This window comes from Monodon monoceros, unplaced genomic scaffold (assembly GCF_005190385.1).
Source record: "Monodon monoceros isolate NGI ecotype Baffin Bay Population unplaced genomic scaffold, NGI_Narwhal_1 Super_Scaffold_21, whole genome shotgun sequence".
Lineage (NCBI taxonomy): Eukaryota > Metazoa > Chordata > Mammalia > Artiodactyla > Monodontidae > Monodon > Monodon monoceros.
Window position 1 is genome coordinate 66,745,499 of NW_021703778.1, and position 14,229 is coordinate 66,759,727.

The 14,229-nt window shown below is 37.8% G+C and overlaps 1 protein-coding gene across 12 annotated transcripts in view; it reads right to left on the minus strand.

Annotated features, from left to right (window-relative positions):
• HERC1 (HECT and RLD domain containing E3 ubiquitin protein ligase family member 1) overlaps positions 1-14,229 on the minus strand; it is a 214,857-nt gene that overhangs the window by 80,179 nt on the left and 120,449 nt on the right. For 10 of the 12 annotated variants that reach the window (XM_029239001.1, XM_029239011.1, XM_029239006.1 and 7 more), the window contains 8 exons: positions 13,882-14,119; positions 13,534-13,718; positions 11,210-11,365; positions 9,221-9,327; positions 8,571-8,681; positions 5,660-5,836; positions 761-1,000; positions 291-374 (listed from right to left, as the gene is read on the minus strand). In XM_029239001.1, coding sequence (XP_029094834.1) covers positions 291-374; positions 761-1,000; positions 5,660-5,836; positions 8,571-8,681; positions 9,221-9,327; positions 11,210-11,365; positions 13,534-13,718; positions 13,882-14,119 — 1,298 coding nt within the window. The remainder of the gene's footprint in view (positions 1-290; positions 375-760; positions 1,001-5,659; positions 5,837-8,570; positions 8,682-9,220; positions 9,328-11,209; positions 11,366-13,533; positions 13,719-13,881; positions 14,120-14,229) is intronic. The other 2 variants (XM_029239007.1, XM_029239003.1) reach the window with 1 other exon arrangement.

The window sequence follows — 14,229 nt, forward strand, 5'->3', positions numbered from 1 at the left end:
ATAAACCAGATTATCCCTAAACTATTTCCTATAATTCCTATAATTGCACATATGTTTGAAAGTTGACTCACTATATTCAAATTACCAGAATATCAAATAGTGCCTTAATAAAGAGCAAAGGCAACATCTAAAAGTAATCTAACCTTCATCTGGAAGAGTAAATTATCTGAGCAAGTACTTTTAATGGTAGAAATAGCTTATTATTTCTGTGAACTCTGATGTTAACAAATATTAATAAAAAATAACAAATATCCTTTATGCTTAATTATAAAGGTTTGAGGTTTCATTACCTTTTCCCCTGGGTTGCTACTATAGAACATTACGCATGGGTACAACTCTGCTGCATCCACATCTTCAAAAGCTAATTTGGGTTCCTATAGTGTGGCAGAGGTGATAGGAAAAAAAGGAAACAAAATTTTTTTTTAATTGATAATATCCAAGACACATTAAGAATCAAAGCTCTTATGAGACAGAGTAAGTTACTAGAGCCAAATCTCAATTAACCTTGCTAACCTTGCTAAGGAAATTCCACATATAATAAATGACCTTAATTTGTTCCTCTGTTTCAACAATCTTCCTGGGATTTTACTATCTTTTTTTTTTTTTTGGTGCTGATAAATATTGTAAGAACAGAAAGGTATTAGAGAAAAAGCAGAGAAGAGAAAATAATCTATAAACTGAATAGCTAATACCTGAATAACTGAGTTGAGGATCAATAAAAACAGGAAAACATGCAATACTTCTGAATGAGTTTCAGTACCTCTCCATTTTTCCCAAAGGAAATGGTCCTGGCTTCCATGTCTAACACACAGGTAATGAAATCTCCTTGAGTAAAGCTGGACAATGTCAGAGTCTGTTCTCCATTGTGATAGAGGTTACCACTGTAGGCCCGATAGAGCCACATATCCGAGGTAGTACGGTGGTTAAAGTCATGTACTGGCCAGCGAGAAACTCCAACACAGGTGCCTTCATTACCTCTGTTTTCCTTCACAATGTAAAACTAAAATGAAAGTGGTAATGTTCACTAATATTCAAAAAACTTGTTTATATACTATTAACTGTATAAAGCCATACTGGGGAATGTTTGTAAATAATATTTATGCATTTATGAGAATATAAATAAACATATTCTCAGCTTAAGTGAAAATAACATACAAATGAAATAATTTCATGATTTTGTAAAGATTTTAAGACATTTCATGATTTTGTAAAGATTTTAAGACAGATTTAATCTTTACCTTGTACAACATTTAGAATAACCTTTGAGTATTTATTTAAACAATTTTAACTTACATCTTAATTATGAAGCTGAGGAAGTACATCCAGTCCAGAAAATTATTAATGGAAAGCTTCAATTCTTTATACCAATTTTCTAACTACTCTCTTGTGTATACTTCTGTGCAGAAAAGAGTTAATCCAGCAGGCCTGAGACTGCTGTCTTTAAAAAGGCATGCTTGTAACACTGGCCCTTGGCTAGTATCTGGGAATTCGACTTGTATACAGTTTCCTACACTGTTAGAAAACTTTCCCAAAATGATTCGGGTGGCTCACCAGGACAAGAATGTTTGAACAAACAATGTGGTTTACACTGAACACGAACTTTCCTTTTGGGAGCTGGAGTTTTGGTACGTGCCAGGCAGAGGATACCTTCATGATCAGTCTCCAGTAAAAATCTTGGGAACTAAGTCTCTAAGGGGGTTCCCTAAAACATCACACACATGTTGCTGCATTTTCTTGCTGGGACAAGACTGCAGTCCATGTGACCCTTCATGGGAGGGAGAGAACATAAGGAAGCCTCCACGTGGATTCCTCCAGATGTCACCTGTGTCTTTTCTCCTTATTATCCAGTTATGTATCCTTACTACCTTGTTATAATAAACCCCAGTCATCATGAGTACAATGATAATACTGAGCCCTATGAGTCCTTCTATCAAATCTTTGAACATAGGGGTCACCTTCAGGACCTCTGACAAAATGGTGGCAACGTGAGCTCCACTAGAACAACTCTAAGTCATTAAAATATAATTATGTATTTGGGAAAAAGAGAGAGAGACAGAACTGGGGAAAGACAAAACTCTAGTGGCTATGGGGTTACACGTGTTATGAAGCAGCAGGTGAGTGGCTATCTGTTGTGAGAGGTAAAAGTTACCTATGGAATTCAAAACTAATAGATCCAACCCCAGGAGGGTTGGCTCACTGGGTCCCCTGGCTGCTTTTGGCCCTGTAAGCTAAAGTGAGGGGGAAAGAGCAGCCAGAAGAAAATTTGTACTGTTCTCTCCTCTAGGTGGGAGGAGAAAGAGAGCCCAAGCATTCTCACACATGGGCCTTGGACGGGCCAAAGAATAAACATTAGCTTGCAGCTGCTCTCTTGTCCAGGTGGGAGGGGGAAAAGTTCAAAAATTCCTGAAGATGAGTTTGGGGTAGACCAAAAGTATTAGAAGTATGTGTTGCTCTTTCCTCCAAGTGAGAGGAGAAAAGGTTATTTAAATCAGTTCCCAGGGCTGGAGTAAAACTTTAAATAGATGAAAGAGAGGGAGAAATGGAGAAAGGGAGAAAGGGAGAGAGAGAAAAGAAGAAAAGAAAAGAAAATACTCCAGCGATTTTCTTTAGCCTAGATGCTGTCACTGCTGTACCAGTGCCCTGGCCCAATCAATTAACCCTAAAAATGCTAAATTTACTGCTAGGGGTCTGAGTAAACTTGAGATCTGAGGGAAAAGGGAAAAGTAAATTGTATACAACAGCTTCACTTTGTGGCTACTGCATCTAGATGTATGATAAAAAATGATGTAAAACGTTATATGCTTGTAACTTCATAAATACTAAGAGATCATCCTGATAAGTAAAAGCTGCAAAGGAAAAGTCAGTGGGATACAACTTCCTTGCTTTTTGCCCCAGGTGAGTAGATCGGAACTTAAATTCTCTGAGTACTGGAAACAAAACAAGCCTCCATAACTGATGATTTTTTGTTATGATTTTTGCCTATTAGAACTGCTAGAAAAAAAGGGAGACAAAATAAAAAGAGTGGCACTCTCCACGTAGAAATATACTTTGAGAGTCTTAAAAAGCAGTTGTTAGTTGCCAATTAGTTCTTATAAAATCAGATGTCTGACCCTTAGAGGCTGATGATTTTCTAGCCTGAAATGCATATTTTTGAGTGGGTAAATTTGTACTCTAAGATTGAGAAGGCAAAAAGAGCTTGGGAAAGCCTTGCTCGTCACTTAGACTTAAAATGCAGCTGTCTGATCCTACAGCATTTAGGCTTTATTGCTGCCCCCAAAAGTTGCCAATTTTATAGAATCCTCAATTCACAGCTTCCAACTGCCTGGACCTGCCTCTAAGTTAAAACCTCATACTGTCTGCTATGGGCTGTTTCAACCCAACATGAGCTGTGTTCAACTAAAAGCAGGCACCAGCCTAATGAACAAAAATCAGACGGGGGGCTGGTGAAGATTTAGTTGGTGCAGCCATAAACTGAAAACTACATGGATTCTAGCTGTACTGTCCAGGTCTCTTATACATGCCCCTGGGAAAGGGCCTGTTCTTTTGATAGCCATCTAATTTGAGCTGCTGATTGGCTTTTTATTTCTGACATAGAAAGTGATTACATTCCTAACTTTGATTCTTACCGAAAGCTGAAAGTTGGAGGAGGGCATACCCAGGGTGCATGACCTCTATGTCCACTCTTATAACAGACTGGACTCTTGACCTCTTCTTGGGGAGGTCTCACTGCTGTTGACTTATTATGTTCAGCTTTTTGGACTAGTCGTAGTTTGCAACAACAGACTGATAGCTTGATTCAATATCTGATACACATGCCTAGTAAGACAGTTTATTAAATGAAGCTCTCCCTAGAAAAAGACTGATCTTTCCTAGGCTGTTCACTGGATAAATGATTAGGATAAAAGGCGTAGAAGGTTTTGTAAACCTATTCTGGAAAACAATTTTTTTAATTGGGATTTTGTCCTGACCAATTGCTAACCTTTCTGGTTAAGTTGTATCAATATAAAAACATTTTTGTTAAAAAAAAAGTTTTCGTGTGGAAATTCTTTTGTCCCTCTTGTACCTAACCCTTCTGGACAAAAGGTCTAGATGGAGATAAAAAATGACTAAGAAGACCTGAAGTTATAATAACTAAATGGGAAACACTGATTTTAGAATAACGGTGGGGGCGGGGAGGGGGAAAAAAACCCCCAAAAAACCCCAGGCCCTGGGAAAGTGTGGAAGAAGACGGAGGGTATAAATGATCATTGTTTCTTCGGAACTGCTCCTCCTCCCGGGGGGGGGCGGGGAAAAAGCCATGCTGTCAAGAAAGCTGTTTTTTTTGTTGTTGTTTTTTTTAATAGATCTTTATTGGAGTATAATTACTTCACAATACTGTGTTAGTTTCTTTTGCACAACAAAGTGAAATCAGCCACATGCATAGAGCACTTTAAATTCAAACTAACTTCTGAGCCTTATACCTGACAGGCTATAAGAAGTAGGGGGTGACCCCAGGTCATGGAATTTCCACAGAACACCTCCAGATGTCATCCACACTCTTAAGGCAGATAAAATGATGTCACAGACAAACAAAACCATTTAACAAACTGTCCTTCAGAGGCAGTCCCTCTGAAACCAAGCACTCAATTAAATTACTTAGACTGCAATGGGAACAGAAGGTGGGAGGCCCCCTGATGGGAGATCACATTGGGGTCCTGTTAACTTGTTCCGCCTGACTACTGTATATCCTGATTAGGGATATCTTAACAATTATAAACTCATTTCCAGGGATACCACATATGACCTCTGGAATTGTACTTTTTGTGTATGCATCCTATTCTGACCCCTGGACTGGCCAGAGTTGTGCTGTGCGAAATTTAAGGACAAAGTCACTTGACTTTTTAAGATAGACCTTTACAATTAATGAGATTTGTTTTAACTGGCTAAGTCTAAGACCCCTGAAGTCAGTACTGGAGGTCAGTCTCACCCTGCTGTCTGGGGTCCTACCAGATAATAATATTAATTTTATTGTAAAAACACTGTGGCCAGGAGCCAGCCAAGGAGGTGGACTGTGCAAAAAAGAACACAGCAGAGATTGCTATCCTTAGAAATGTCTGCTTGCAATGCTGGTCCTTGGCTGGCACCTGGGAACTTGTCTGGTAAATAGTTCCCTACACTGATAAAAAATCTCCCTGACTGATATTGGTGGCTTATTGTGCTTAGACTGTATGACAATATGGTTTATGCTAAAAACCCGCTTTCTTTCTGGGAATCTAAAAAAGGCCAGGCAGAGAGTATGTGACCAGCACTCAATAAAAATGTTGGGCACTCAGTCTCTAATACGCTCTCCCAGGAAGAAACATCACACATATGTTGCTGCATTTTCATTGCTGGGTGTGCACTGTGTGACCCCTCATGGAAGGGATGATTATGATTTTTCAACCTTTCACTAAAAAAAATTTTTGAGGTAATTTTACAATTACAGGAGAGTTACAAAAATAATACAGGGTTTCTGTATATCCTTCACTGAGTTTCCATTTATGTTAAAATCTTACATAGTAATAGAACATTTACATAAGATGACTTTTTTAATAGTCTTTCCATACTTTTTTATAATAACCTAGGAGGAAAGTACTAAAAAAATAAAATGCTTTTAAAAACTACTTGGAATTCTACGTACCTTCCACTGATAGCACCCAGAAGTTACTCCGGTTGACGCCAATCCATATCCTTTTCCTCCACTGCCATGAGTTAAAATCTGTCCATTCTCCACTATGCAACACTGAGCTTTCTCTGGGTCAAAGGATACTTCTTGTATAGGAAGATTCTCATCTTCTTCCTCCAACTCTCCCTGCTTCTACCAGAAAGGAAACTGGGTCAGTATTTTGAACTAACTCAGATTCAGTTCCTGAGATCTCCTTGGGTTGATTCCACAAATATTTATTATCTACTATGTACTAGTTACTGTGCAGACAATGGAACACAATCATACATACAGCACGGTCCCTGCCCATGAAGAGCTTACAGCTCAGACAGGGGACAGAGAGACAAATAAATAACACCAGTATAGTAGTGAGAGAATAAAAGAAGTTACATGACAGGTATAGCAGAAACATATAAGTGTAAGTTTCTAAGCAGGCTTGAGAAGGATAAGGTAAGCATTCAAAAGAGGATGACTTCTGAGCTGAATCCTGAACGATGAGAAGGCATTAAGCAGCCGATCAAAGTAGAGAAAGAAATTTAAGACAGTATGGACAGCATGTGCCAAGTCATGGAGGTGAAACAGAGTTCACTGATTTAAAGAATTGCAAGCAGTATGGAATATCTGGAGGATGAGACTGAAAGAGAACAAGGAACTAGAAAGAGAAGAAGGAACAAAATCATGGAAGGCCTTCAATGCCATTCTAAGTTTAATCTTTACTCTAGACAATAGGGAGTGCCTACACAGAATGATTTATATAGAGGAACTACTATCAGATCTATGTTTTATAAACATTGTTTTACCAGGAGTATACAGGATGAAAGCAGAGAGAACAATCAGGAGTTTACTGCAAGAGTTCAGGTAAGAAATACTGAGAACTTAAATTCATTCATTTGCTCAATGGGTATTTTATAAGCATCTACTATGTACCAGGCACTATACCAGGTCCTATATACTCGGCAGTATACTGAACAGATAACGTCTCTGCTCTCATAGAACTTATATTTTACAAGGTGGAGATAGAAAATAAACAAGGAAATAGCAGGTAATAAGTGCTATGCTGAAATCAAAAAAGGTGACGTGATAAAGACTGTATGGCAACTGACTCTAGAATGAGGATCAGGAAAGTACAATGAAGAAGTGATAATTAAGTTGAGACATGAATAATAAGTTGACTTCTGAGAAACATATCTGAGGGAAGTATTCTAGGCAAAGAGAATAGCTGGCACAAAGCCCAAAGGAAGGAACAAGCTTAGTGTGTTCAAGAAACAGGAAGAAGGCAAGTTGTTCACAGTGTAGTGAGCAAAGAGAAGAGAACAAGGAGTTCTAGAATTTATCCCAAGAATGATTAAAAACCACTGGTGGGTTTTTAAAGCAGAGGACGAACATGCTCTGATTTACAATGTTAAAAGATCACACTGGTTCCTGTGTAGAGAATGGACTATAGGGAGTTAACAATGGAAGCAGAAAGACCAGTTAGGAGAATATTGCATAATCCAGGCCAGAGATGGTAGTGGCTTTGAGTAGGGTGACGGCAGAGGAATGAGGAGGTGGAAAATTCAAGTTAGGTCTTAACAGAGAAGTCAACAGGACTTGGAGATTGTACAGACAAAGAAAATGTGGGTGTGTGTGATAGAAAGAGAGGAATCAAGGATGACTCTTTGGTTTTTTGCTTGAGTCACTTACTAGGAAAGATGGGAAAGCCTGGGGAAGGAACAAGATGTAACAGAACTAAGGATGCTACTAAGTATGAGAGGCCTATTACACTAGAACAAGTCGTAAGGCAAGTAGAAGATGGGTATATGTCTGGAATTCAGGGAAAATGTCAAAAAAGGAATTAAAAATCAATGGCATACGGATCTGAATAAGGTTTTGCTGGCTATAGGAAATGGAATGGAGGTGACAGTTGAAGGAAAAAAGGGGTCTTGGGACCAAGCCTTGGGATACTCCAGCAGTCAGATTAAATAGAAGAGGAAGTATAAATAAAAGAGGATGAGAAGAAGAGGCCATTGTACTGGGACAGAAGGAAAGCCAGAAAAAGTGTAGAATCATGAAAACTGATAGAAAGATTAAGGTAGCTAGATGGATGGATTCAAGAACTATTTAGGAGGTAAAAATCAATGAGTTCTAGGGACCACATGGGTGGGGACATTAGGAGAATTCCCAGGAATTCAGGTTTGAAAAACTAGTTGAATGTTAGTGCCACCAATAAAAATGGGATAGGAAGAAAAGGAGAAAGGTTTGAAGGAGAGACACGTGAGCTATCATTCAAGTTTGGAAGGCAGTGCATGTAGTGAAAATGGTCGTGGGTATGACTGAGACTGCTGGAAAAGCTAAAGACAGAACTCTGAGGAACAATGGAATTTGGGATGGAGGCAAGGAGAAAGTCACACCAAAGAAGAGATGCCTCCAGAGGGAATCAAGGATTGGCAGAGGGTATCTAGGAGAAAGTAGTGTTTTGAAAACAACAGAAGGCTAGAGTTTCCAGAGGTCAAGTAAGCTGTGGATAAAAAGCCATACACTGTATTACCAATAACACCTACCTCTGTCACTTAATTTCAGTGCTTTGATGGAAGATAAACAATTGGGCTGAAGAGATAATGAGAAGTAAGGAAGTGACTTAAACATACACAAGATTACTCATCCCAGCAGCTTAGCAATGAAGGATGAGAGAATACAGGGAAGGCTTCATGGATAAAAAAGAAATTTAGAAGGGTGGGAATAAGAGACGTTTATAAACTGAGGGGAAAGAACCAGTGGAGAAGGAGACACAGTACAAAGAAGAGACTGAATAACTGATAGAACAAAATCCAAGGAGAAAGGATCCAGAGACAGGTGACAAGATATTCACATGTCTGTCTAAAAATACCTTTTTGGAAGAATCAAGTACCTGTAATTTTATTTCTTCTTCTTTTTCCTTTATCTGAATAGCATGTTTGGCCTGAGCAATGGGTGTCTCCCACATACAATCCGACAGGAGGGAAAACAGATGTTCAACAACCTATTTATTGAAGGAAAAAGAATGATAAAATTTGTAAAGGATCATTTTAACTATTTTTAGAAAAGATAAATCATGTAACTATAATATTAAGTCACATGTGAGATTTAATTATACCAAGGTCTGACAGCTACTTTGGGTGGATGCAAGTTAAATACCATTTTTTAGAAAGACCATTACCCACTACAAAGTGGGTTCGACTGTTCTCATGTTGCCCCACTATATGGACCTCTGATGAGGCCATGCAGCCTCACATCTTTCTCTCTCTAGATGCCCAAACCTAGGAAGAAATTCCACAAATTTTCCTTTCTTTCTGATCTTGAAAGTATTCACTATACCACTACTCCTCACATCCCATAACTCACTTAATTTCTCTTTCTCCTTGCTTAGAGATGAAAAAATTTAAAAAGCAATCTCAGAAGTGGAAGTCACGCTATTGAATAAATGACACATTTACAACTGAAGAGACCATGAGTTTAGATTTTCGGTGCATCATGTTGCACATGTAAAGAACATCTTCTAATAACTTTAAAAATAGAAACCTGGGCCATTTGATCATCTTCTACACCAGATTCACAAGCTGGTAGCACAGCCTCAAGGACATGAAGTGCAAGGAGCCTCGTTCTTAAGTTACCAACTAGAGGAATTCCTGGAGGGGGAAAAAGACATTTTCTTATTATAAATGTGACTTAAATTCAAAGTTTAAATAAACCTCTTGAAAAAAATCTCTGAGGCTGCTAAGTATTTAGGATGGAACAGACTTCACTTCAGCATATTATCACAAGAATTCTGGATTCATCCCATATCCATTAATGTATATGAATATCCATGTTTGTGTTTCAGTTTTTATGTATGTAAGGGAACAGCACTATAATAACTACCTGTGCCAAGTACTGTGCTATGCATTTCATACACATTAATAACTCTGTTGATCCTCACAAATCCTACATTATATCCCTATTTTACTGATGAGGAAACTGAGGCTCAGAGAAGTTAAGTAACTTGACCAAAGCCACACAGCTCAGTAGAGACAGAAGTAGGATTGTAAATGACAGGTCTGTTAATCTCTAAAGCTCAGGCTTATCATCGCCTTTAATTGCTTCTGACTCCATCTATGCCCTGACGGACTCACAGGATTAACGGGGAGTAAGCAGTTTGTACTTTTCTAAAGTAAGCAAAGGTAGAGACAGGATACTGATGCTCTTTTTTCTATCCATTACTACAACACAACCAGTAGAAATAAATGAATATCTGATTTTTCTTCATGCTCTAAGAACTTAATCAATATTACAGAAGGCTTACCTTATTAAAGGAGAAAAAAAAGCTATTGTAAGTTATACTAGTTAAGAAAAACTATTGGGAAAATGAGTATAAACTTAGTATATATAAAGCTAAGATGTGTATTTACAGAAGAACCCTGGTTTGAACAACTGATCTGAAAATAGTAGTTACCTGTAAATGGCAGATCTTTTAAGAAAATAAGAGAAAGGTAAGGGCTCTTTTGAATAAACTGCTGTTTTATTTGCAGCACAGCTGATCAGTTTTGGAAATTCTTTAAATACTTTTAACAACAAATGAATTTCTTGCCAGAATTTGCTACCACAAAATGACTGGGATAATTCTGCTGTAAGAACACTAACATTTAGTATGACTCCATTTTACTGTATTTTTGCAGTTAATAACTGCAGCTGTTATGTTAATAATAAGTTGTCTGTATTCTTTTTTTGTTTATGCCAATCTTAAAACAAAGATACAGGATCTGAATTTTTTAAAAATTGAATACACATTAAAAAAAGTAAAAAGAAACACCAATAAACTATATTGAGAGTGTACACATATAAAACAGCATGTACCATAGAAGACTATCTTATGTTTCAGCACATTTAAGAAAGACTAGGGATGATGAGAAAGTTCTGGAAATGGAGAGTAGCGATGGTTGAGCAACACTGTAAATGTACTTACTGTCACTGAATTGTACACTTAAGTGGTTAAAATGGTAAATTTTATTTTATGTATATTTATCACAATAAAAAAAAAACAGATTAGGAAAGGACTGATAGTAATCTATGCAAGCAGACCAGACTTTTAGGCTAAGAACCAGGAATTAAGCTTATTATAAAGAACTCTCAGAGGTAGCATACAATCAGAAGTTACAAATCAAGGCAACAGAAATCATATCATGATAAGAAAGAACAGACAAACTCCAATCTGCATTTTGATAATCCAAGAAGTAAACTCAAAATCTGTGTCAAATTACCATATTAAACAGAATGTTCTCTGCTTATTTTTATTACTGTAATCTGAACTAGAGCCAAGTTCTCTGCATTAAATCCACGATCTTCTCCAGTGCTACCTTCTATTATTAATTCCTCTCAATTTTTACTCCTGAGATTACTTTTCTTTCAGTCAAATAAGTACTCATAAAACAAGAAAGAAAAGGCTTAAAATCAAGGTCAAGTATCCAATGTTGTTATCTGAATAAAACACATGTGATGTACAAAATACTGTAAAATAAGACAAAGGTCACATACCTGAAGAACATTTCTGAGATGCTATATTTAAAAGCACCTCTGTCCACTTTGGGGAAGCCATTTTTGACTGAATTGCTTTTGAAGATACAACTCTGCGAAGAAAAACTAGAAAATCCCCCAGATGAAGTTCGGCTGCGCGTTGTTTCCTAAGAGCAACTAAAGAGTGAACAGACAAGTTTACATTACAACCAAAAGCCAACAGGAAACAGTCTTATATCAAATAACTTACGTTTAGAATGCAGTAAGCACACACCTAATTCAAAACCTAGGTTGTCAGTTAGCCTGGCTAACTGACAGATTGTCCCTAGCCTGGCTAAGACCCACTCAAAGCCAGTACTCTACCTCTTCTTTACTTCTTTAGTCTTTGCTAATATACAAACATTTATTACACTAGTTTGAAGAATATAAAATTATTAGCCTGCCCTAGGTACCTATATCTCACCCCAACCTTGTTCCTACACATTCCTTCAAAATCCAGTTCAAAGCTACCTCTTCCATGAAACTTTCTCTCTTCGTAGAGATCCCTGGGAAAATCTTTTAGGAGGCCTCCATCCTACCCCATTCTCACTCCCAGCAAGTATTTCTGTAACAAGACACTAAATTAATTAAATTAATTAAAGCCTGGAGACCTTAAATATAAAGCTGGTTAATACAACTTGATGATACAGTTTGTGTTTCAGTATCAGTACTACGTTTGAAATGAAGAGTATACCTTACTTTCAGTTAAGTATTTTAAAGAGTATGTGGAGTTATTAATACCTGGTCCACCTGCCTCTGAATGCCTGGCCACCGCTTACTAGAATCAGTCTCACTCCCGGCCATCCCCATAAATAGAATGGGTGCAACCTGAGGGGAATGGATGTGGACTCAGTCTGCTGTTACACCTACTGAGATTCATCACAGTTTCTTTTTTTTACTGGATATGGAAGGATCCAGTTTTCTTGGGGAGCTATAGGCTGAGAAGTAACTCTACTGGGTCTTCCCTGCCATCCATATGTGCAGTACTCAACAGAGTGGTAAGAAACTATTACCTGAACAACCCTGTATCCCCAAACTGGATCTCAGGAAAAAGGAAGGTGGCATTAAAAGCCTGTTTTTATTTTATCATACCCTGTGAGTCTGCCCATGCTCTTTGTGTAAGCTACATACTTGCTATATAAAGAACAAATAACTTGCCAGAGGTTCAGCCTCTGAAACCAAAAGCTAGCCCTAAATTAGACTCATACATCCTCCTAGATTCTGCCCTAAGAGATTTAGCTATTTCTTCTGAGCTTATTGTATTACACTGTAATTATCTGTTTAAACATCTACCTTCCTCATTTCCCTAGAAGGTCCTTGAGGGCAGGGATAATGTTTTGTCATTTTTGTATCCCCAGCATATTCCTTTATCCACCCACCTATATATACAGTATTAATATTATTTAAATACTACTTTATTTAAATATTATTTATTATAATATTCCAATATTAACATTAACATTTATTGAGCTCTTACTATGTGCTAGACACTGCTCTAAGTCCTTTACAGAGCTTACTATGGTAATAAGACACTGAATAACTGACCAGTTTTAGACCTTTATTCGCTTAATATATAACAGACATGTATAGTAGTTCTTCTGTTCAGGGTTTACGTTCTACTGAAATACAATGTTCACTATAGTTTTTTTTTTTTTTGGCTGCGCCATGCAGCTTGCAAGATCTTAGTTTCCCAACCAGGGCTTGAACCCGCACCTTCAGCAGCAAAAGCACAGAGTCCTACCCACTGGACCACGAGGGAATTCCCACAATGTTCACTATAGTTATTAAAAGCTGTAAGGAGATGACCATATTGCAGCAAGCAAAAATTATTACGGCTAAATATAATGAATTTTTTAGTGACTAGAGAACAGAACAGCCTAGCAAGAAGTTCAGCTTCCCTAATTCTAACCCAATTCCCATATAAAAACACTTGGTCCTGGGGGAACACTTAAAACAAGAATGCAACCCAAGAGATGGGCTTTCATGATCAAATGCTACAAGAACATAATCTGGGGAAATCAGTCACCTAGAACCTCTAAGTTCTAGAGCCACAACAGCCAAGGAGAGGCTGAACTTAGACACTGAGTGGTACAGTTGCTTCATCAGGGTTAACCAACTCTAAAGAGAGGAAGTTCAGTCAGAGGTACCTCTAAACCATACATATTTGGAGAAAAAAGGGGTTTCTAAATGAATAAAAATCCTCTCATGCCTCACAACAGAAAGAACTCTACATTCTAATGATATTCACACAATGTGGATTCAATAAATGCTTGTAAATAATGACAGAGAAAAAAGATTTATGATACCTCTGAAGTCTCTCTTCTCAGCTTCTCCACTGGAGTCAATTTTTTTTTCTTCTTCATCCTCTTCTCCTTCTCCAAAAGAGGCCATAAGTAGTACACCGGCCTGGGACAACAAATTCTTCAACTGACTACAGAGTAGATCCAACAAAGATTGAACTACCTTGGGGCTCAGTTTATCAGCATAGGTCCTGAAAAAACATATACATGAAATAACAGGAAAAAAATAAATGGTAATTACACAGAAGGGCAAATGTGCTTAAACACATAAAGGAGATTACGGTGAAATGGAAATCACTAAAATGTGAAAGACCAGGCCCCACACAGTTCTACCAAGACATCTACAATGCTCACCCTGTAGTGATGGCTAGAATCTGGAGCAATCTTGTACTAGCCACTTTTAAAGCTGTGCTTAGCTGGGAAACACCCGTTTTTGGCAACAACTGAAGAGGTTGTCCTAGCATGGTGTCTGTGCCACATAACTGCGACAATACATTTAGCAGACCAGTGGAAATCGCCAAAGAAACATCTACTGGTTGATAGTGGACACTCAGGGCGAAAACTGTAACCAAAAGGAGACGCTGCTGGGCTTCTAAAAAGAAGAAAGAAAGAAAGGCAGTTGAGAATCTTCTTTGAAGTTAACAAAGCATTTACTAAAATAAATCATATTCCAAAATATAAATAGTAGTATGGAACACTATT